Source organism: Scyliorhinus torazame, chromosome 1 (genome assembly GCF_047496885.1).
Source record: "Scyliorhinus torazame isolate Kashiwa2021f chromosome 1, sScyTor2.1, whole genome shotgun sequence".
Lineage (NCBI taxonomy): Eukaryota > Metazoa > Chordata > Chondrichthyes > Carcharhiniformes > Scyliorhinidae > Scyliorhinus > Scyliorhinus torazame.
The window spans coordinates 299452329-299477812 of NC_092707.1; the positions used below are offsets into that span (position 1 = coordinate 299452329).

At 47.3% G+C, this 25484-nt stretch overlaps 1 protein-coding gene across 5 annotated transcripts in view; it reads left to right on the plus strand.

Annotated features, from left to right (window-relative positions):
- rps6ka2 (ribosomal protein S6 kinase, polypeptide 2) overlaps positions 1-25484 on the plus strand; it is a 531365-nt gene that overhangs the window by 313099 nt on the left and 192782 nt on the right. For all 5 annotated transcript variants that reach the window (XM_072507735.1, XM_072507736.1, XM_072507732.1 and 2 more), the window contains one exon: positions 7458-7574. In XM_072507735.1, coding sequence (XP_072363836.1) covers positions 7458-7574 — 117 coding nt within the window. The remainder of the gene's footprint in view (positions 1-7457; positions 7575-25484) is intronic.

The following is a 25484-nucleotide window of genomic DNA, read 5'->3' on the forward strand; positions in this document are numbered from 1 at the left end:
GAGGGATATGGAAGTTTTGGAAACGGTGTAGAGGAAGACCTCAAAAGATTTATATTTGCACTGCACACCAGTATATCTCTGTTCCTGCACTCCCTTTAAAATTGTACCATTATATCACTCATTATGGAGCAGCATATTAACAACCCCAGTCAACAGCATAACAAATTACATCATTAAGCAGCCACACATGCCGTAAGCTAATTGCAATTAAAATCTTTATAATTAACTGTAATTAGGTAAAGAGAATAGATTATGAAGACCCGTGAGATGTTATATCCAACTGACAGAAACTGAAAGTATATCCCCAGGTGTTCAGATCTTATCCTGTGTACCAGTAGTCAAGAAATTAATAAGCAGTCAACTGATGCCCAATTACTGAAGCCACAATCTTCTCTCTGATGTTAAGAACGCATTACCATTGTTGATAGTGGACTTGGTTTGCATTACAGTGAATGGTGAATGTAATAAATCGGTCAGAGTATCTTAATTACCAATGGATCAAAATGTGAAATTCACTGCCATCACACCCCACCACGGAATAAGTTAATTAAAAAACCTGTGACCTAATAAATTATACAAAATGACCATTATGTTTTTGAAATTATTGCAAATGGTTCATGAAGTTCAGTTTCATATATTACAATAAGCTGAGTCACGCTGTAGCTGCAATGTGTCAACTGTACTTTCACTGCAGTGGTGCAAAATGGGTGGTTTTGAATTGGTAGTCTTTGAAATCAAATGAAATAAAAATTAGGAGAAATTCTGACTTTTTAATCACATGTTTTACAATATTGCACAAATTAAACATGATCCTTTTAGCATTTGTAGTGACGGGACAAAGATGAAATAACTAAAGAAATATATTTGTAGAGTGCTTTTTCAAATTGCTTCACTTGAAGTGTACTCATGGTAGATAAACACGACAACCAGTTTGTACATAGTAATGATGAGTTCATCTACTTTGATGGTGTTGGTTGAAAAATGAATATTGGCCATAACACAAGTAGAACTCCCTCCTTATCTTTAAACAGTGCGTGGGATCTGTTATATTCCTTGCCTTGTTCTCCAAGATAGCCAGATATGTAGGGAGGGATTCTCTGATCCTGAGGCTAAGGGTTGACGCCGTCGTAAACGCCATTGCATTTTACGACGGCGTCAACAGGCCCCCAGGAGCAGCAATCCTGCACCGCACAGGACGCCAGCAGCTCCAGCTGCCGATACCGGCATCAGAACAGGCGGCGCGGGTCTGCGCATGCGCGATATGGCCGGCGCAAGTTTGCACATGCGCGATATGGCCGGCGCTAATTCGTGCATGCGCATGGGTTGCCTTCTCCAAGCTGGCCCCGACGCAACATGGCGGAGAGCTACAGGGGCCTGGCGTGGAGGAACATAGGCCCCCATCAGGATAAGCCCGCCCGCCGATCGGTCGATCCCGATCGCGGACCAGGCCACCGTGGAGGCCCCCCCCCCAATCGCGGGCCAGGCCACCGTGGAGGCCCCCCCACCAGGCCGCCTCCCGCAGCATGAACGTCGAGGTCCCGCCGGGTAGGACCACGTGTGAATGGCACCGGCGGGACTCTGCCTATCTCGGCGGGCACTCGGCCCATTGCGCGCGGAGAATCGCCGGGGGTGGGGGGCGCCGACTGGCGCCGTGCTGACCGTGCCAGCGCCAATGGCACCGATTCTCCGGTCACCGGAGAATCGGCAGAATGGCATCAAGGCGGCATCGCGTGAATCGTGCCTCCCCCCTCACCCCCCCCCCCCCCCCCCCCCCCCCCCCGCCGATTCTCCGACCCGGCCCGGGGTTGGAGGATACTGCCTGTAGTGTTGACAAAGAATGTAAAACTAAGAAGTTTAAATCAAAACTAATTTATTTTACACTACTTAACTTGATTAGTATATAGTATAACAGATAATAAAATAATAGTACCGACTCTGTGATACAGTAATCAATAATCTCTCTAATTTATAAACTACACACTAACTCAACCTCACACTGTCCTTCTACATTGAAATCTCCATCAGCTTCTCCCAGCATGCCTAGAGATGCAGCCTTTTATATGATCACTTAGTAACGCCATCTAGTTTTGAGTTACATGTACTCTCTCTTGTTAACCCTTTACTACACTTGTACTATACATATCATTGCAGGATCTTTTTTTAAAGTATGTTTCTTGGCATTTTCCACAGTATAACAGTTTCACATCTAAAGCACATGATATTTACAAAATTGCAGTTCGAGTGTGTCTGATATTTACAGTAAGAAGTCTTACAACACCAGGTTAAAGTCCAACTGGCTTGTTTCGAATCACTAGCTTTCGGAGCACTGCTCCTTCCTCAGGTGATTGAAGAGGTGGGCTCCAGAAACATATATATAGACAAAGTCAAAGATGCAATACGATACTTTGAATGCGAGTCTTTGCAGGTGATTAAGTCTTTACAGATCCAGAGAGAGGGGTTAACAGGTTAAAGAGGTGTGAATTGTCTCAAGCCAGGACAGTTGGTAGGATTTCGCAGGCCAGATGGTGGGGGATGAATGTAATGCGACATGAATCCAAGGTCCCGGTTGAGGCTGTACTCATGTGTACGGAACTTGGCTATAAGTTTCTGCTCGACAATTCTGCTTTGTCGGGCGTCCTGAAGGCCGCCTTGGAGAACGCTTACCCGAAGATCAGAGGCTGAATGCCCTTGACTGATGAAGTGTTCCCCGACTGGAAGGGAACACCTGTTAAAGGAATTTGTCAAGGCACTTTAAAGTCCTGTCCTTTAAATCTTTGACAAATGACTGGAGTGTTTAAAAAAAAGTAATTGCTTGCTGCTTCACTCTATCTGTTGAAATCAGCCTGTCGACTTCCAATCCTGGTTTGCTGCTGCATGACTGATTTCATAATAGCACATTATCACAGTAGGGTACCTGCTGTGTTACAGTTCGATTGACAGTTATAAGTGGTTATAGATTCTATGAAGTGGAAGTATGAATTCCAATATTTGTTGTTATAAAGGGCTGTACACTTAAATGGAAACCTTTTTGGTATAAGGTTTTATTTGATTAAAGGAATGTAAATGTGGTAAATGGGTTGTTACAAGTGTTTTCTTTTGACACAGTGATGTTTGCAATAAACATTTAGAACTTTATTTCAAAGAACTTTATTGATCTAATCTCTACTTGGGTCCTGAGGTCTGCCCATGGTCGATACTGGTAGGTTAGCATGATAGATGTAAGGACAAAGGATAATGGGTGGACATTGGTTGGCATCGGATCTAAAATGGACCAAGGGGGAACAGGGGCATATGTTGACAGGGAGGGTATGAGGGGCCATGGTGGCGGGGGCAGGAGCATAGGTTGGCATGAAGGGATATCAAAATCAATAAGAAGAAATCTTATAGTTTATAAAGGGAAAGCGGATGGTTAAGAGCAATGTAGGCCCACTAAAAGCTGACAATAGAGACATTGGGCATAATCTAATAACCACACTGCGCAGGAAAAGAAGCTGGCCACAGCACAGCGTGGCCGATGAAAGCATGGAGACCCCGCTCTTGGGATCTACCTGGCTCGCCACGCCTCACGAGATCACGTTGGATGTAAATCCCACCCGTTGTGGGCGGGATCACTTTATGGCACATCTGTATTTTAAAGCGAGGCATTTAGCCTCACTCTAATGTGCAGATTACCAAGGTATCTGAGGCTTTGGGATTCAACCCCTTTGTCTCAGAGACCTCGGGCAAGCACCGTTCAGCACTGGTCCCCACAAACGGGGACCAGATGGAACGGCACTCATGGGGGGGTCTCTCAGGAGATCAGAGGCCCCCAGCTACATGCCCTTAGGACAGGGTGGTCTCCTGGCACTGCTGGTGCCAGCTGGGCACATTGGCAATGCACCAGCCTGGCACCTGGCAGTGCCACCTGGGTGCCAGCCCAGCACCTCCAAGTTGCCCAGGTGGCACTGCCAGCTGGCATGGGCATTGTCAGGGTTCCAGGTTGGCACTGCCAAGGTGCCAACCTGGCATTTTGTGCATGCGCGATCTGGCCGGGGCACCCAGTGTGGGTGTTGGGGGGGGGGGGGGCGCTTTTGGGCTGGGCGGGGTTGGGAATTGTTTCCCAGGCCTCGGCTATCAAGACCCCATTTAAAAATGGCGTCCTGATCTCTTGCTGAAATCCCCCACTGCACAAAACAGGGTTGTCCGCAACCTCAGCTGCGCATTCCCCATTGAGGCCTCTTATACGACGTGAGTCAGGTTGATTAGCACTGCAAGCGCCGGGAGACACGTGGCAAGCTAGGGGACTTATTCTCTTTTGGGAGAATCGTGCCCATTGTCAATGACAATGGGGAAATGGCAGACATGTTAAACAATTACTTTGCCTCAGTATTTACAGTTGAAAAGGAGAATAATTTGCCAGAAGTGCCAAAACTATTAATAGTCAATAGAGGACACGGACCTAATACAATGAACTAAGCACAGCATCAGTAATTAGGAAATTAATGGAACTAAAAAGTGACAACTCCCCAGGACCTGGTTTTCATCCGAGGTTGTTAAAGGAAGTAGCGGAGCACATTGTCGGTGCCCTAACTATAATCTTTCAGAGCTCCCTAGATTCAGGAGTGGTCCCTCTGGATTGGAAAATTGCACATGTCGCTCCACTTTTTAATAAGGGGGAAACCGGGAATTACAGACTGGTTAGCCTAATGTCTGTGCTGGGGAAATTGCTGGAGTCTATAATCAGGGATGGGGGTAACTGAACACCTCGAAAAACTGTGGTCGATCAGGGAGAGCCAGCATGGATTCGTGAAGGGAAGGTTATGTTTAATTATTCTTATTGAATCTTTTGAGGAGGTGACTAAGGTAGTGGACAGGGGAATGTCTATTGATGTTATTTATATGGACTTCCAGAAGTCATTTGATCAAGTCCCACATAAGAGACTGTTAACTAAGGTTGAAGCCCACAGAGTTGAGGTCAAATTACCGACATGGTTCTGAATTGGTTGAATGGCAGGTGACAGAGAGTGGAGATAATAGGTAAACACTATAATTGGCAGGAGGTGACTAGTCATGCACCACAGGGGCCTCAATTATTCACATTATTCATTAATGACTTGGATGATGGCATAGAAAGTCATATATCCAAATTTGCTGATGACGCAAAGTTCGGTGACATTGTAGATGGTAGCATAAAATTGCAAGGAGATATTGACAGACTAGGTGAATGGGTAGAATAGTGGCAGATGAAATTCAATGTAAGTAAGTGTGATGTTATCCATTTTGGACCAAAAAAGGATAGAGCAGAGTACTTTCTAAATGCAAAGAGGTTAGGTTCAGTGGATGTCCAAAGAGACTTGAGGGTTCAGGTGCATAGGTCTTCAAGTGCAGAAAATAATCAAAAAGGCTAATGAAATGCTTGCCTTTATATCTGGAGGACTGGAGTGTAAAGACACAAAAGATATGCTGCAACTATACAAAACCCTGGTTAGACCCCACTTGGAATACTGTGAGCAGTTCTGGGCACCACACGTTAGGAAGGATATTTTGCCCTTGGAGGGAGTGCAACGTAGGTTTACAAAAATGATGCCTGGACTACAGGAGCTAAGTTACGAGGATAGATTACACAAATTAGACGTGTTTTTGCTGGAATTTAGAAGGTTAAGGGGTGATCTGATCAAAGTATCTAAGATATCAACAGGAAAAGACAGGGTAGATAAAGATAACTATGTTCACTGACTGGAGATTCTAAAACTAGGGGGCATAGTCTGAAAATTAGCGCCAGACCGTTAGGAGTGATGTTCGGAAGAACTTCTTCACTCCAAAGGGTGGTAGAGGTTTGGAACTCTCTCCCACAAACAGCAGTTGAAGCTAGAAAGGTTGCTAAGTTTAAACCTGAGATAGATAGATTTTTGTTAAGCAAAGATTCATAGAATTTACAGTGCTGAATGAGGCCATTCGGCCCATCGAGTCTGCACCGGCCCTTGGAAAGAGCGCCCTACCCAAGCCCACACTTCCACCCTATCCCCTTAACCCAGTAACCCCATTTAACCTTTTTGGACACTAAGGGCAATTTATCACAGCCAATCCACCTAACCCGCACGTCTTTGGACTGTGGGAGGAAACCGGAGCACCCGGAGGAAACCCACGCACACACGGGGAGAACGTGCAGACTCCGCACAGACAGTGACCCAAGCCGGGAATCGAACCTGGGACCCTGGAGCTGTGAAGCAATTGTGCTAACCACTATGCTACCGTGCTGCCCTTATTAAGATATTAAGGGATATGAGTAAAAGGAGATGGGGGTAGGCCACAGATCAGCCATGATCTCACTAAACGGCACGACAGGCTCGAGGGGCTGAATGGCCTATTCCTGTTCCTATGTTCCGTTGTACATGGGAATTGTGTGGAGGGTGGGTGTTAAATCAGCGCATGGCCGATCGTAGAAATTAACAAACAAGGTTTATTACGATACAATTTCATATCTCTTCTTTGAAATGTCATCAATCTCTATGGGGATCATAACAGCCTCTAGACTCATCTTCGGGGCTCAGCTGGCAGGGGACAGGATTTGCTGTCCACTCATTGCCTTTAATGATCTGGGAAACTGATTTTGGTATTATCCTGTGCTGGCCCCACCAGACAGCTGTATGGAACTCAATCACATCCAAATTCAGGCTCAAGCAAATTCATAGGCCTCCTATGACAGTCAACCTTCAATACATATTAACAAAATATACTAAGGTTTCACAGGCCTCACTGTATGAAAGTGCCATGTATTGTAAACTGTAAACTTCCATTATCTGAGGGAGCATGTGAATGCAATAGATACTGTTGACTATGTTCAAGAGTTGATAGTTTTTAGTTTGTAACTATCAGAGGGTTGAGGTGACAGTCTCATGTGAATCCTTGTGTGCAAATCGATAACATAATGAATCCTCAAGCAAACATGAGCTGGGTCACTGTCTGTGCGGAGTCTGCACGTTCTCCCCGTGTCTGGGTGGGTTTCCTCCGGGTGCTCCGGTTTCCTCCCACAGTCCAAAGATGTGCAGGTTAGGTGGATTGGCCATGATAAATTGCCCTTAGTGCCAAAAAGGTTAGGAGGGGTTGTTGGGTTACGGGGATAGGGTGGAAGTGAGGGCTTAAGTCGGTGCAGACTCGATGGGCCGAATGACCTCCTTCTGCACTGTATGTTCTATGTTCAAACATTTAACTTTTACTGATAAATATTTACTGGATATGAGATTTGGTAAATTTACTTTAATTATTGCTTTTAAAACCAAAGTTTACAGTGTAAAGCACTTTAAACAGAGGAGAATTGCTATGACACATCAGTGATTCCTATGTAGTTGTATGAAAAACATTGCTCCAATATCTTAATGGGACAATATAGGTTAAAAATATTGTACACTGAATGTGTGGTTCATTGCAGTTTTATGTGTCCATATAATGAAATCTTCTGTTTAATTATTTCCCCACAGGATGAAGGTATTGTGAAAGAAATAGACATCAACAACCACGTGAAGGAAGGCTTTGAAAAAGCAGATCCCTCTCAGTTTGTATTGCTTAAGGTGCTGGGTCAAGGATCCTATGGAAAAGTAAGTGACTTACTACACTTGCTGGGTTTCTTTCTATTAAAAAAAACCCATTAACAAATTAAATGGTTTAAGGGTGGCATGGTGGCGCAGTGGTTAGCACTGCTGCCGGGGTCACTGTCCGTGTGGAGTTTGCGTGGGTCTCACCCCCACAACCCAAAGATGTGCAGGATAGGGGGACTGGCCACGCTAAATTGCTCCTTCGTTGGAAACATTTTTTAAAAATTTAAATGTTTTTGAAATTTCCTACTTCAACTTTACAGTCATATACATATCGATTTGGCATCTGATTAATTTTCTATTTGATTGGAATTATGACATTCTTCTCATGTTGAATATCCAGCTATATGCCTCCTTCTCCACCAAGTGCCATGCCCTTAGAAGGTGTTGACTTCCATTGGATGGATGATTATGTTTGGCAAAGTACTGCAGTGGGTTACCATTGCCTTCTGCTAAATGCCTGACCAGGAAACTTTCCTACTTATTGGTCAAAGGCCTTTAGTACCAATGGAAACCAGAATCTCCATTCTCTCACAAATGAGCAGTGAGCACCTAAAAAGGAAGAAGCGTGTTTATTGTTAGTTCCTTATTAAAATTGACCATGCTCTCACTACCCCTGTCCTCTGTTGATTGATTAAAGCCACCAGCCATCTGATCTGATGGTGATAGTGTCTCCATGTACCTGCCTATAACTCCACTCTAGATCTGTGGCCAATTCTGGTTGGATGTATTCTTGGTTTCATCACTTGATCTCCCACCATGTAAAATTTCCATCTCCAATATATTTTATGAATCATAAGCAAAAGTGTTTGATGACTATGAAAGAAACACCATTGGCTGGATTTAATACTCGCTTTCCATCCTGGGTTTGAAGGTGGGAGGTCTCTTCAATCCAGTTAGTGGCCTGCCACCAATCTCTTGTAATTATAACAGCAGTTGGGTGGCATTTGATGGCCTAACTTCCAAAGCCCACTTAAGGGCCTCATCTGCCGCTCACCAGGGTTTAACCAGTGACGGGAGAGGCCTATGCCACGTGGCAGACCAGCAGGTTCCCCTAGGCTGATCGCAGGGCACCTCTGCCTGGTTTCCTCTCAAACCAGGCCCGCTTGCCAGGCCCGCTAGCTTTATACCTGAAAAGATCCGAACCATACTTAAATCATCCAGTGGTGCATACCCAAAGAGCTGCTGGTCTCTGAGGTAGGAATTTTTTGTCCCTGAGGGGCAGAAACCCCGCTTCCAATTTATTTATTTTTAAAAAATATTTTTATTAGGGTATTTGCAAGTTTTTATAATAATAACAATAACAGCGACATAAACATGGTTCAATAAACATTTCCACCCCGATCACAATCTTCACGCACCCCAACCATAAAACAGCAGTCTTATAATCTATTTAATAATCTTCCACCCCCCTCCCCCTTTGGAATACTGCATCTGCTGACATTTTAATTTTCCCTGAGAAAGTCGACGAACGGCTGCCACCTCCGGGTGAACCCTAACATTGACCCTCTTAAGGCAAACTTTATTTTCTCGAGACTGAGAAACCCAGCCATGTCATTAACCCAGGTCTCTACACTCGGGGGCTTCGAGTCCCTCCACATTAACAAGATCCGTCTCCGGGCTACCAGGGAGGCAAAGGCCAAGACTCCTGGCTCTTCTGATACTCCAAAGATCGCCACCTCCGGACTCGGCACCACCCGTGTTTTGAGTACCGTGGACATTGCCTTAGTGAAACCCTGCCAAAACCCTCTAAGCTTCGGGAATGCCCAAAACATGTGGACATGATTTGCTGGGCTTCCCGTGCATCTCGCACCCCTGTCCTCTACCCCAAACAACTTGCTCATCCGGGCCACCATCATGTGTGCCTGGTGAACTACCTTGAATTGTATCAGGCTAAGCCTGGCACATGATGAGGATGTATTAACCCTGCTTAGGGCATCTGCCCACAGACCCGCCTTTATCTCTCCTCCTAGCTCGTACTCCCAACTGGCCCTTATGCTCCTCCACTGGAGTTTCCTCTGCATCCAAAAGTTCCTGGTAAATATCTGATACCTTCCCCTCTCCCACCCAGGTACTGGAGACAACTCTGTCCTATATCCCCCATGGCAGCAGCAGTGGGAAGACCGGAACCTGTATTCTCAAGAAGTCTCGCACCTGCAAATACCTAAACCCATCCTCTGCTGGCAATTCAAATTTATCCTCCAAGGCTTTCAAGCTGGGGAAGCTCCCTCTATAAATAGATCCCCCATCCTTCTAATTCCTGCCCTTTGCCATCTCCGGAACCCACCATCCAGCCTACCCGGTACAAACCGATGATTATTATAAATCGGGGTCCAAACCGATGCTCCCTCCACTCTCTTATATCTCCTCCACTGCCCCCAGATCCTCAGCTTCCAATTTATTAACAGCCAATTCACCGGGGCAGCGGGTGTCTGGCAATTCAGCCGCCTCGAATAATTCTACTCCATAGTTTTCAATGCGGATTTTTCTCCTGAGTTGCTTGCAGCAGTCCGAGTAATTAATATCTAAATCGTACAGGCTCCAGGATAATTCTGGCGGGTAGGCAATCAACCCCAACCATTCGGCTTATCACAGACCGAGAAATGTACTGGAAATGATCCAGTGCCAAGTCTGGCTTACAGAGATAAATCCTCAAGGCACTATGTGCTAAGCAGTATGCTCACTTCAGTCAACTACTACACAGGTCTTGTTCCCACAACCCCTAAGCTAACTCTGACCAAACCACAGTTGCCAGTTCCATGCCTAAACACCTGATAGACTAATGTTCACGGGCTCCGACCCCCTAGGCTCAGGGCCTGTCGCATGACCCACAAAGTATCACCCCTCAAAAGAGGCCACACTATCACAAGCACATAATCAAAGCTGATAACCCAATGCAGTATGGACAGAGTGCTGCAATGTTGGGTATGTCATCTTTCAGTCGAGTGACTAAATTAAGCCCCACCTGCTTTCTTCGGTGGGCTAAATGACCCATGGCACATTTGATGAGGAACAATGAAATCCTCCAAGAGTTCTAGATCACATTCCTTTCTCAACGAACAACTCCAAAAACTGGTGTGGTAGTCACCACTGTTTGTATAATACGTATATGAGAGGTAATACAGTAAAGCTCCTGTACTACAGATACAGAGGTAGATCCCTGCCTGCTGGCTCCACCCAGTGGGCGGAGTATAAATGTGTGTGCTCACCGAGCTGCAGCCATTTCGGCAGCAGCTGCAGGAGGCAACACATCTCTGATTAGTAAAGCCTTGATTACTCTCTCCTCTCGTCTCGTCGTAATTGATAGTGCATCAACTGGTCAGATCAGCCACAATCTTATTGAATTGTGGAGCAGGCTTGAGGGCCCAAGTGCTTACTCCTCCTAATTCGTATGTACGTATGTATGTGATCTGGTTACTTACCTAAGTTGCTGTTTGTAGGACCTTATGCAGTGGGGTCTTTTGCTGGTGATGGGGCTCTTGGTTCGTTGGTATTATATGCCAGTTAGGCACTTAACAGGTTGCCAGCAGCCCTTTCCCCAGGATCAGGACCCCAGGCACGGACGTCCCACATGCCAACCTCCCTATGGTGGTAGGGCACAAGATTCTGCTTATGGTGCCCAAATTAGTTATGTGCTAGGCCGCGGGCAAAAATGGAATTGCCAGCGGAAATCTCGCGGGAACAAGAATCTCAGCGGCGAGACCTGGTTTTAGATTTTCCCCGCTGCTCGCCGGTGGCGCAATGAGGTTCCTGGCCAGAAAGAGATTGAACCTCATTTAAACACATTTTAATTAATTTTAAAGGCTTCCCCGCCGTTTGTTTTCCCCCACGTAAGGAATTATATCCCCCCCAGCCCCCGCCCCCCCCCCCCCCCGCTCCCCCGCCCCCGTCGCATTGCCGAGGTTTACAACAGCTTTAGAAAAATGGGAAGGTGTCAAAGGGAACCCACTGGTGGCACCAAGGTAACTATAGCCCCCGCGGTGGGGGAGGGGGAGAGAGAGGGACATGTACGGGCAGTCCTCTGGCATTGCCCCCTGGCACTTACAGGTTGGCATTGCCAGGGGTCTGTGCCAGGTGTTCCTGGTATGTGTGAGGGGGGTTGCCCAATGATTGCGTGTTGCAGGGGGGAGGGGTTTTGGGGGGGGCGGGTTGCACTGTTGCCCTGCTGCTTGTGGGAGGGTCTCCAGTGTGCATGGGGGTGGGGTGGGATGAGTCTCTATTCAATACAGATTGGGACGCCCTTTAAAGGTGGCACCCAACCACACCCCCAGATTCTCTGCATAGATGTTGGAGAATCTGGAGAGAAAACCTGTCTGTGCAGCGGGAGAGATGCATGCCGGTTTTCACTGACACTCTGACATTTATTGGAAGCTTCCGCCCCATGCCGATCGGTATCTCAACTCAATTATGGGCATTTCCACCGTATTCCATGATGCTCCTATCTAACAACGATCCATCAATCTCAGTTTTGAAAGCTCTAATTGCCCCAGCAACGACAGTTCTTTGAGGGAGAGAGAGTTCCAGATTTCCACTACCTTTATGTTGCTTGCTGGGGCTGCCAATTCCGACTAGACAGATTCTAAGAGATGTTAAAAAGCCACAGCATGGTACACGTGGATTCTCAGGGAGAGCGAGAAAGGAAAACACACCAACTTTTAATGAGGCAAAAGAGATGAATTTACAGCAAGGGTGACTAATGATTAAGGTTTCGAGGGGAAAATAAAGCTTTACTCACTCTAAATGGGCTCGAGGAAAGATCCAATATCATGGTTGCAAAAGCTGCTAAAATTGAGGGGTAACTGTGTCTTTTTTTCTCTCTCTATCCCTGTGTTTTTCACAAAGATCTGAGGTGAAGTGATCTGAACCCACTTGCTTCAATTGCTCTTGGGCTAATGCTCACTGCTCACACCCGATCCCTCACAAATCCCATTATAGGCAGCAAACCCCACAAATCCCATTATAGGCAGCAAAAATCCCAGTCAATTAGAGTCATCCTGGCTTGTTTGTGGTTTGAATTTGATTGGGCAGTAGGTTACCAGATGTGATGTCACTACTGTCATGATATTTAGATCAGCATATCATAGTGCAATCAAACACACACTGCTGGACATGCAGTAGGACCAACCAACACACACACATCGCAGCCAATCACCAGTGAGAGCACACGCACTATAAAAACAGGGGACACTACAGTTCCCGCCCATTCCAGCAGCAGCCAGCTCAGAGCACCGAGCTCAGAGCCTGCCACTCAGACATTCGCCATGTGCTGAGTGCCTCACCAAGATAGTAATAGGACAGGGTCCACAGATTAGCTGGTAATGCACGTACCCAAGTTCGCAGTGTGCTGTTATAGTTAAGTAGTAAATAAAATTGAGTTACACCATCTCCAGCCGTGTTGGATCGTTTGTACACCAGAACACCCAACACGACATGATACCAGAAGTGGATGCAAGCCAGCGCCTGTGAGACCTACCTGCAACGCATCAGCAATCCGCCGTCCTGCACTATGGAGAACATCAGCCCGCCGCCGCCACCGCTCCGAATCGCTGGCAATCTCGGGGTCAATTGGAAACTGTTCAAACAGCGCTTCCAACCACCAAACACGACAACTACGATGGGGGGGTGATTCATCATGATGAGTGTTGTAGTTTCTTCCCCTTCTTAATGGTTGCTACTGATGACTGGTTGGTTCAGATGGCGCTCAGATGTACATGTGTGCATCTGTACTGGTCTACATTTTATGTCATCACGCTGCCAAGTTTGGATTCAGATCACCTTTTTTCAATGAATGTTGAGCATCTGTATAACTACTGTTAATTTATTTGCTTAAAATATCACTTAAAAATCTCCCAGCTTGCTTTCAATAGCCACCAGTGTTATGATATTCAGATAAACATCATGGTGCAAACACACATACACACTGATGGACAGATCAATGGACCAATCAACACACACGCAACATCACAGCCAATCACAAGCAAGAGCACACGCACTATAAAACGGGGAACACCACAGTTCCCGGGGATTCCAGCAGGAGACAGCTCAGGGCACAGAGTTCACAGCGTGCCACTCAGACATACACCATGTGCTGAGTGCCTCACTAAGATAGTGTAAGGCTGGGTCCACAGGTTAAAGGGTAAAGAACGAACCACAGTCATAAGTTTACAGATGTTGTTATTGATAGTAATAAAACAGAGTTGTACCATCTGCAACCGTGTTGGTTCGTCTGTATAGCGGAACAGCCAACACGACAACCAGGAGATAGAAGCCGATTCCAGTAGATTCCCGGCCACCTGGGAGGGTTTGGCAACCCCACTGCTGACCCATTTCACTCTTGAATGGCTTAGCTCTTATTTTAAGATTGCCTTTGTTCTTGATTTCCCCCACCAGAGGGAATAGTTTCTCTATATCTGCCCTATCAAATCCTTTTAACCTCGGATCAGATCACCCCGCAATCATCTATATATAAGGGATTCCAAACCACGTTTATGCAAACCTACCCTCATAATTTAACTCACTGAGCCCAAGTATAAACAAATGACTGCACTTCAAAAATAATTTATTGGCTGTTAAACACTTTGGAACCTCCTGAGAACCTGATAGCATGCTACATAAATGCAAATTCTAATTTCTTCACGTGCTCGCCTCCTGTTGACAGCCTCTGATCAATGTTGATCTCAGTGGACAGCTTCATTTGAAATCCGTGCAGAGCTGGCTGTGGAAATGTGGTTACGATCTGCAGGGCCTCTCTGTGTAAGCTGCTGCAGTGACTATGAAGGACCTGAAATTCTGCAACAATGCCGTATGTCTGATATCGCAGATTTGAATGTGGGATGTCAGTCAGCTGCTTCAGAGTTACACCCATCCTAAAAACAGACTAAATTCCAGCAGAATTAGCTTCTGGCAAGAAAATGTGAAACACTCCAAAAAGTGGTGCATGTTTGTAAACAGAAGCTGCTGTCCCAAACTTCCACCGTTTGCACTGGAATTATACCTGACTCCAGAAAAGTGAGATAGGTCAGCAGCATGACTTATCATGCCAGGAGTGGTTGAGTTGACTGTCTTTATTCAAATAGTCAGAATCGTTGTCTGAAATATCTGCTTTGAGTAAAGTGATCAGAAAACTATTCACATCTGTGCTCTGCAAAAGTGTTTTGCATTTTCAGGCAAGGAAATATTTTGCCTCCCACGTTTATCCTGGAGTCTTACTACAAGGTTCACAATAGATATTCCTGTTTGTGTCCTTAAAATGGAGGCAGAACGGGAGCAGACAGAAGAATGAAAGTAAAGAAGCATTCAAACGTCTCCAAAAGGGAGAAGAAGAGACATTTTGAGATGAATAAAATGCCATTTCATTAACAGACAACTCACATTACACCCTTATGGGAATAATCTGTTCCACGGTAATTAAAATGTATTGAAGACAGTCAATGGAAGCTGTCCATTCAGAGCATGAAGATTTCATGGGTATTCAATGTGCTTGCGTACACTGGATCACTGGGACATATCAAATATTGGGAAATGAAGGTGAAGAGGGTCTGATAAAGAATTCTTAGTGAGAATTCAGTCCCCATTGAAAAGCCTATTGGCTGTTTAGCACAGGGCTAAATCGCTGGCTTTGAAAGCAGACCAAGGCAGGCTAGCAGCACGGTTCAATTCCCGTAACAGCCTCCCCGAACAGGTGCCGGAATGTGGCGACTAGGGGCTTTTCACAGGAACTTCATTTGAAGCCTACTTGTGACTTTAAGCAATTTTCATTTTCATTCATTACATGTGGTTGGTGGAAAATTACTCGAGTATAGAATGTCTTGGGGGAAGCTGACAAGCAGTCCTGGCCTTTAGTGAAACTTTATAATTCCTATATTCTGTAGTGTAATTGATAAGCTTATTTGTCAGAGCAAGGCTGAAGGCTGGTATCATTACCAACATCCTTTTGTGTAGCCTTCGTACAGATGTAATGAAAGCATCACTCATCATTAACATATATTTTGCAGACACCTACTCATATTTGGATGGCTTACATTGTATTCATCGACACATAAGAACATAAGAACTAGGAGTAGGATGAGGCATTTCAGCTCCTTGAGCTTGTTCCGCCATTCAATACGATCGTGCCTGACCTCATATCGGCCTCAACTCCACTTTCCTGACCATTCTCCAGAACCCTTCAACCCATTACTGATTAAAAATCTGTCTTTCACCTCCTTAAATTTACTTAAAGTCCCGGGATCCACTGCACTCTGTGGTAGTGAATTCCACACTTTTGAGAGAAGTAATTTTTTCTCATCTGTGTTTTAAATCTGCCACCCCTTATCCTAAAATAATGACCTCTCGTTCCAGATTGCCCCACAAGAGGAAACATCCGAACTACGTCTACTTTTTCAATTCCTTCTATCATCTTGTATACCACAATTAGATCTCCTCTCATCTTCTTGTTAGGATACTGGACCAGACCCCAACTTTTGTTAGAATACCGAATGAGAACCCAAAACAATAATCTTTTTAATAGTAAAACTGTGAGGAGGGATACTTCACCCCAGGTGTGATGACTCTGCCCAATAGGTTTTATGTTAAAACAAATTTTAATTTAAACACAGAATTAATCATATTAACATCAAAGAAATAGCTTCACAATTATCAGTTGAGCGGTTCTTAAATAAAAGGAAATTTTTAAATAAATGTATTTTATATCACTGCCACTAATTCCAATGAAGCGACCCAATACAGTTCAATTGCCACTCATAAATAAAGGTAACAAAACAGGTTACTTTCTTAGCTGTGTGGAGCCTTTTGGAGATAGTTCCTCTCAAGAGCATATCCAGCACACATTTTGCTCAACCGAACAGCATTTTGCAAAATTGGTATTCACCTTAAGATCTAACAGACAGGCCTTGCTCCTCCCAATAATTGAACAGCTGTATCCCACTGAAACAGCAGCAGCAGTAGCAGTCCACAGCGCCACTGAACAAGTGGAGAAAACAACATGATGCATCGGTTAAATGCAGTCCAACTTAATAAAATGGCTCCGATTTACTTTCATCGAATTTCATAGAATCACTACAGTATATTAGGAGGCCATTCAGCATATCGAGTCTGCACTGGCTCTCTCAAACAACACCCTAGGCCCACAACTCACCCTATCCCCATAACCCAGTAACCCCACCTAACCTTTTGGACACTAAGGGGCAATTTAGCATGGCCAATCCAGCTAACCTGCACATCTTTGGACTGTGGGAGCAAACCAGCGAACCCGGTGGAAACCCAAGCAGACATGGGGAGAACGTACAAACTCCACACAGACAGTGGCCCAAGGCTGAAATTGAACCTGAGTCCCTAGTGCTGTGAGGCAGCAGTGCTAACCACTGTACTGCCAACTTAAGAGTAAATGGTAGACCCCTTAAAATGGAAATCGACACCTGTGCTTCGGTGACCGTAGTGAGTGAGCAGACGTGCAGGAACACTACCACGACCACGACTACTAAAGCTTACCACAGCCAAACGTTCTACATATACCGGGGAGATTTTGAAGATCCTCGGAACAGTCAATACGCCATTGGCCTGCAGAAGGCAGGAGACTAATCTGCCTTTGTTTCCATCACTAGTCTAATCCCACTTGCCCGCATTTGGCCCATATCCCTCCATACCCACCCTGCCCATACCCACCCTGCCCATGTAACTGTCTGACAGCATTTTAAAGGACAAAATTGTACCCACCTATACCACTGCCTCCGGCAGCCCGTTCCAGGTGCTCACCACCCTCTGTGTGAAGAAATTTCCCCTCTGGTTTCTTTTGTATCTCTCCCCTCTTACCTTAAATCTATGCCTTCTAGTTCTAGACTCCTGTACCTTTGGGTAAAGATGTCGACTATCTACCTTATCTTTGCTCCTCATTATTTTACAGACCTCTATAAGTTCACCCCTAAGCCTCCTACGCTCCAGGGAAAAATATCGCAGCCTATCCAGGCTCTCCTTATAACTCAGATCATCAAGTCCTGGTAGCATTTTCGTAAATCTCTTCTGCACTCTTTCTAATTAAACAATATCCTTCATCCTTCCTATAATAGAATGACCAGAACGGAACACAGTATTCCATGTGTGGTCTTACCAGTGTCTTGTACAACTTCAACAAGACTCATTGTACAAAAGTACAGTGTGGGCCAGGGAACTGAAGTGTAAAGACCTGTAGTGTAGTGTTCTGTGCCTGTCATCTAACTGCCTTTGCTTTTCACCAATAAACCCCTTTTATTAACTACTGGAAACCACCAGTGTATGTCCGAGCCACCACAGCCTTTATCAAAAGTCTTTAACTAAAAAGCATCTGAAGCTGCTTCATGAAATGGAAATATACGAGGAAGCTGATACAAAGCCAGGAAGAGAACGATTATGAGCAGTAAGGAAAACAATGTGAAGAAGGTATTCCCCCCGAGACTTTAATAGTGAATGCTTCACTGAGATTGTTATTCTGCTTGTCCAGTTCTAATAAGGTTCTCTGCTGCTAACCCTGCTGACACCTGAGGGACCAATGCTGGGTAGGACCTTGTCTGGTGTGACTCTGGTACGTGTGACTGGTGTGACCATGTCCTGGAGAGTTACAGTCTCTTTAACTTTCAGTCTTCCAGGTCATTATCTAACTTTTGTAGGATGTAAACATTGTGAGGCACAATCAATTGGACAAAGACGATAGTTGAGGCTTTATTGCTATCAGATGTGTGGCTTCCCACAGCAGCTGGCGAACAGGCTGCTGGCTGGAGGACACGCATATTTATACCCCGCCTCCTGGGCGGAGCCAGCAGGCAGGGACTACCGGTGAACCTGTAGTACATGTCCTACCTTACATCACCTAATACAGGTGCAACAGTGGTTTACCACATTCACCCCCTGTTAAAAGTTGAGTCCGGCGGGGGTGGTGGATAACTATATACTACAATGAGTTAATATTTACGAGATTTGAGCAAACAAATGTCCTTTGATGTCCGGTGGACCGGTCAGAGGTTTAGCCGGTCCGGGGCCTTGATGTTCCTCCGGGAGCGACACAGTGGTGTCGGTGATGTTGGTGCTGATCTGGGCGATGGTGACCCCGGGAGCGTGCCAAACTCCTCTTTATCGTCGGGCGTGGGCAGGGGGGGATGGATGGTCCTGGGCGGGGTTGCTGTTGGGAGCGATGGGGGAGGGGGGGGTGGCGCCGGGGGCGGACGGGGTGTGGGGGTGGAACCTGCTGGTGCCAGGTCCCTGAGGGAGACAGTATCCTGGTGGCCATCGGGGAACGCCACGTAGGCATACTGGGGGTTTGCGTGGAGCAAGTGCACCCTCTCCACCAACGGGTCCGCCTTGTTGAGTCGGACGTGCTTACGGAGAAGCACGGTTTCCGGAGCTGCGAGCCAAGTCAGGAGCGACACCCCGAATGTGGACTTCCTGAGGAAGGCAAAAAGACGTTCATGGGGTGTATTGTTAGTGGCAGTGCAGAGTAATGAGCGAATGGAGTGGAGTGCATCAGGGAAGACCTCCTGCCAGCAGGAGGCCGGGAGGTTTCTGGACTGTAGGGCCAGCTGGACGGCCCTCCATACCGTCCCATTCTCCCTTTCTACCTGTCCGTTTCCCCGGGGGTTGTAGCTTGTCGTTCTGCTGGAGGCGATACCCCTGCTGAGCAGGAACTGACGCAGCTCATCACTCATGAATGAGGATCCCCTGTCACTGTGGATGTAGGCGGGAAAACGGAACAGAGTGAAGATTGTGTTGAAGGCTTCAATGACTGTGGCATATGCCATGTCGGGGCATGGGATGGCGAAGGGGAATCTGGAGTATTCGTCGATCACACTGAGAAAATATGTGTGACGGTCGGTGGAGGGGAGGGGGCCTTTGAAGTCCACGCTGAAGCGTTCAAAGGGGCGGGAGACCTTCACCAGGCACGTGGTCCGGCCGGTAGAAGTGCAGCTTGCGCTCCGCACAGACCTGGCGGTCCCCGGTGATTGTCCTTACTTCCTCAACGGAGCAGGGCAGATTTTGTGCCCTTAATGAAGTGGTACAACCGTGTGACTGCTGGGTGACAAAGGCTGTCGTGCAGGGCCCGGAGTCGGTCTACCTGTGCGCTGACACTAGTACCTCGTGATAGGGCGTCTGGAGGTTTGTTGAGTTTGCCAGGGCGATACATAATCTCGTAATTATAGGTGGAGAGCTCGATTCTCCACCGCAAGATTTTATCATTTTTGATCTTGCCCCGCTGTGTGTTGAACATGATGGCTACACAGCCATTGGTCAGTGAGGAGAGTGAATCTCCTGCCGGCCAGGTAATGCCAGGTAATGCTTCCAATGCCGCACAGCTTCAACGATAGCTTGGGCCTCCTTTTCGACGGAGGAGTGCCGAATTTCTGAGGCATGAAGGGTGTGGGAAAAGAATGCCACGGGTCTGCCCGCCTGATTGAGGGTGGCGGCAAGGGCGACGTCTGATGCGTCGCTTTCTCCTTGGAAGGGCGGTATCTCATCTACAGCGTGCATTGTGGCCTTGGCAATATCAGCTCTGATCCGGGCGAAGGCCTGTTGGGCCTCGGCTGTCAGGGGAAAATGGGTGGACTATGAGTGGGCGATCCTATTCCGCATAGTTTGGGACCCACTGAGCGTAGTACGAAAATAACCCCAAGCAGCGTTTGAGGGCCTTGGGGCAGTGGCGGAGGGGGAATTCCATGAGGGGGCGCATGCGGTCGGGATCGGGCCCCAGAACTCGGTTCTGGACCACATAGCCGATGGCTAAGCGGTTTGTGCTGAACACTCACTTCTCCTTGTTGTAAGTGAGGTTTAGGAGAGTAGGGGTCTGGAGAAATTTAGCACGGTTGGCGTTGTGGTCCTGCTGCTGATCATGGCCACAGATGGTGACGTTGTTTAGTTACGGAAAGATGGCCCGCAACCCGTGCCGGTCGACCATTCGGTCCATCTCCCTTTGGAAGATCGAGACCCCGTTTGTGACGCCGAAGAAGACCCTGAGGAAATGGTATAGGCGGCTCTCTGCCTCGAAGGCGGTGTATGGACGGTCCGATTTACGGATGGGGAGCTGGTGGTAGGTGGATTTCAGGTCAACCGTTGAGAAGACCCGGTACTGTGCAATCTGGTTAACCATGCCAGATATGCGTGGGAGGGGGTACGCGTCGAGCTGCGTGTACCGGTTGATGGTCTGGCTGTAGTCCACGACCATTCGGTGTTTCTCCCCAGATTTAACCATTACCACTTGAGCTCTCCAGAGGCTGTTGCTGGCCTCGATGATGCCTTCGCGAAGCAGCCGCTGGACTTCGGACCTGATGAAGGTCTTGTCCTGGGTGCTGTACCATCTGCTCCTGGTGGCAACGGGTTTGCAATCTGGAGTTAGATTGGCAAAGAGGGAAGGTGGGTCGACCTTTAGGGTCGCGAGGCCGCACACAGTAAGGGGTGGTAAGGGCCCGCCGAATTTCAGAATTAGCCTCTGGAGGTTGCACTGGAAGTCCAGGCCGACGATTAGTGCAGCGCAGAGGACGTAGAGGCGGAAGTCGCTGAATTCTACGCCCTGGACCATGAGCGTGACCGTACAGTACCCCCGGATTGCTACGCAATGGGATCCGGAGGCCAGGGAGATTTTTTGGTTGGCGGGGTGTATCATGAGGGCGCAGCGCCTTACCGTATCCGGGTGTATGAAGCTTTTGGTGCTCCTGGAGTCCAGCAGGCAGGAGGTTACATGTCCGTCGACTTTCACACTGGTGGCTGCGTTGGTCAGATTATGCGGACGAGACTGGTCGATTGACATGGAGCCGAGTCTCGGTTGGTCGTCGGGTAATGGGACGGCTGGTGAGCCCGCGTCCTGGAATGCTGGTGGTGCCCACGTGCTGAGGGGTAGACAAGATGGCGGCGCCCGAAAATCTTGAGGGTTACAAAATGGCGACGCCCATGGAACGCCTGTTGTGGGGGTGGGACAAGATGGCGGCGCCCATGGAACGCACGTGTTGCGCGGAGGTGAGGATGGCGGCGCCCACTGGCCGCACATGGTCTGGGGGGGGGTGATGACGCAGCCCATTGTCCGTGACCGAGGGGGGTGGGGCGATAGCGGCTACTGAGTGGGCCTGGCACACCGTGGCAAAGTGGCCCTTCTTCCCGCAGGCTTTAAAAAGGGCAGCGCGGGCCGGGCAGCGTTGGCGGGGGTGCTTCTGTTGGCCGCAGAAATAGCATCGGCTGCCCCCGGGGTTTGCCGGATGGCGTGCAGCGCAGGCGTATTGGGTGGGCAGCGCCCCCGCTGGGGCGGCTGTCTGTGGGGTCCACAAAACGTAGGAGGGGTGGGCCGTGCGGCTGGGGATGTAGGACTGGACGTTGCGCAGGGCGACCGTCATGGAGAGCACTAGCGTTTTAGTCTCTGCGAGGTTGCGCGTGGCCCTTTCTAGGAGTCGCTGGCGTGTGAGATCTGACCCAATTCCAGTCACAAAAGCGTCCCGCATAAGGAGGTCCTGTGGCCGTAATGGCCTGACAGTCACAGTCCCGGACTAGTGGGATTAGGGCCCGCCAGAAGTCTTCTATGGACTCACCAGGGAGTTGAGAGCGAGTGGCGAGTGCGTGCCTGGCGAAGAGTGTGTTCGTTTTCTGTGCGTAGTTGTCCTTGAGTCGAGTCATGGCTTTGGCGTAGTTCGCCGAGTCCTGGATTAACGGAAAGACTTTGGAGCTCAACCTGGAATATAAAATCTGAATCTTCTGAGCCTCCGGAACAGGGGTTGGTGCCGCGTTGATATACGCTTCGAAGCAAGCTAGCCAGTGCTGAAAGTCCTTTCTGGCATCGCTTGAGTGCGGATCCAGCTGCAGGCGATCCGGTTTGATACGGAAGTCCATTCTTAGAAACTGATAGTAATAAATTGAGGCACGATCAATTGGACAAAGACGATAGTTGAATCCAACTGAGGCTTTATTGCTATCTGATGTGTGGCCTCCCACAGCAGCTGGCGAAATGGCTGCTGGCTGGAGGACACGCATATTTATACCCCGCCTCCTGGACGGAGCCAGCAGGCAGGGACTACCGGCAAACCTGTAGTACAGGTCCTACCGTACATCACCTAATACATGTGCAACAGTGGTTTATCACACATTGGTTTATTTTGCCAGCATGGGCTCTTTTGGATGGAAGATCACCTACCCTTGTTTCTGCCAAAAATTAAATTAATGAATCATAAAGAATGAAGAGATTGAATAAAATTCTTCTTGCATGATTTAAATAAAAATGACTGATCTGAGCTGGTTACTTAAAGTGGTTCCATGACTTAATGATCATGTTAATAATAATATTCTTAATAATCTTTATTATTGTCAAAGTAGGTTTATATTAACACTGCAGTTAAGTTACTGTGAAAATCCCCTAGTCGCCACACTCCGGCGCCTGTTTGGGTACACAGGGAGAATTCAGAATGTCTAATTCACCTAACAAGCGCGTCTTTCCGAACTTATGGGAGGAAACCGGAGCACTCGGAGGAAACCCATGCAGATAAGGGAAGAACGTGCAGACTCCACACAGAGAGTGACCCAAGCGGGAATCGAACCTGGGACCCTGGCGCTGTGAAGCAACAGTGCTAACCACTGTGCTACCGTGCCCCCTAAATTTAGGGGGTTATTACTAAATAAAATCCTCAGTAACAGGTAACAAAAGCGTTGGTGTATGGGGTGTACCCCTTTTGTCAGGTAGAAGACTAAGGTGAAATTCCCCAATCGCAGTGTGATGCTAATTCAAAGGCTGCTTTTAATTAGAGCTTTTTCTTCTGTACAATGAAGCCATCTTCCATCAATTTTGCTGAGGAGACAACTGAATGAGCTCAGGACCTTAAATTCTTGGAGAAATATCACCTCTGCAAAATCCTGCAAATTCAACGTTCTCTCTCAGGCCCCAGTACCGAATCACTGGTTAATCAGCTACATCATCTGCATGCCTGACACAAGACTCCCAAAACAGGCTCTCTACTCTTTTTAAAACATTTTCCAATTGAGAGGCAATTTTTTAGCGTGACCAATCCACCTACCCTGCACATCTTTGGGTTGTAGGGGTGAGACCCACGCACACACGGGGAGAATATGCAGACTTCACATGGACATCGACCCGTGGTCGGGATCAAACCCGGGTCCTCAGCGCTGTGAGGCAGCAGTGCTAACTACTTTACCACTGTGCCGCCCTCAGGCTCTCTACGTCATGGCAAGCGGCTGCCAGGAAAGCAGAGGAAATGTTTCAGGGCCATCCTCAAAGCTTCCCTAAAATAAAAAATGCAACATCCCTCCAGATATGTGGCAATCGCTTGCTCAAGACCACCCAAACTGGAGAAGAGGCATCTGCGAAGGTGCCAACCATTTTGAATGCCTCCCAACAGGCCCAGTTGGAGTCCACATGCAAATAGCAGATGGAGCATGCCGAAATCCGAGAATCCCACACCCGTGCCTCATCAAACACTACCAGTCCCACCTGTGGTAGAGTGTGCGGATGTAGCATTAGACGTTTTAGTCACCTCAGGACTCACAGTCCTGGAGTGGAAGAAACTCATCCTCGGTCCTGAGTGATTGCCTAAGAAGAAGAAAAAAACATAAATGGCTTAGATGAAAGAATATCAATTATATATTTGAGATCGCAGATGACAATAAGTGAGGAGACATTGCAAATCATGCAGATGCGAGCAAGAAGTTAAAAAGTGACAAAGACAGGCTAAGTGAGTGGACAAAACTGTAACAGACGGTGTTCAATGTGGAAGTGAGGCAATCCGTCTTGGATCCAAGAAAGCTCATCAGAGATTTTCTGAATGGCAAGAGGCATGGAGCTCTGGAGGAGCAAAAATCGCTAAGTTCATGCACAGGGAAATTATTAAAAAATAGTTAATGTAATATTCAACTTTATCTCAAAAGGTTTGGAATACAAAGAGGAAAAAGCTTTGCTTAAAAGCTAAGTTTGGGCTGGCAAGTGCCAGGCAATAACCATCTTGAACAAGAGAGAATCTAACCATCACTTCTTGATGGTGAGTGATGGCATTGCCATCAGTGAATCCCCCACTTTCAACATCCTGGGGGTTACAATTGATCAGAAACTGAACTGGACTAGCCATATTAATACTATGGCTACAAGAGCAGGTCAGAGGCTAGGAATCCTATGGTGAGTAACTCACCTCCTGACGACAACCCCCCCCTCCCCCCCAAGCCTGTCCACCATCTACAAGGCACAAGTCAGTAGTGTAACGGAATACTCTCCACTTGCCTGGATGAGTGCATCTCCAACAACACTGAAGTAGCTCGACAACATCCAGGAAAAAGCAGCCTGCTTGATTGGCATCCCTTCCACAAACATTCACTCCCTCCACCACTGACGCACAGTAGCAGCAATGTGTACCATTAAATGATGCACTGCAGGAACTCACCAAAGCTCCGTAGACGGCACATTCCAAACTCACAACGGCTACCATCTAGAACGACAAGGGCAGCAGACACAGGGGAGCACCATCATCTGGAAGTTCCCCTCCAAGTCATTCACCATCCTGACTTGGAGCTATATCATTGTTCATTCACTGTCTTCGAATCAAAATCCTGGAACTCCCTTCCTAACAGCACTACAGGTATACGTACACCACATGTACTGCAGCGGTTCAAGAAGGCAGTTGACCACCACCTACCCAAGCGTGATTAGGGATGGACAATAAATGCTTGCCTAGCCAGCAATGCCCATATCCTGTGAATGAATTGTTAAAACTCTATAGAACCTTTGTCAGACCCGACTGAGGTACTGCATTCTGTTCATAGTGACCTTGGAGGAGTTATGGCACAGATTCACGACAATTACAGTAAAGGCTACTTTTGAATTTGTCTTGAGTTTATAAAGCTGAGGAGTGATCGAATCAAGGGCCCTTAAATAATAAATGTGTTTACTAGGTTAAATATAGTGAAGCTATTTAT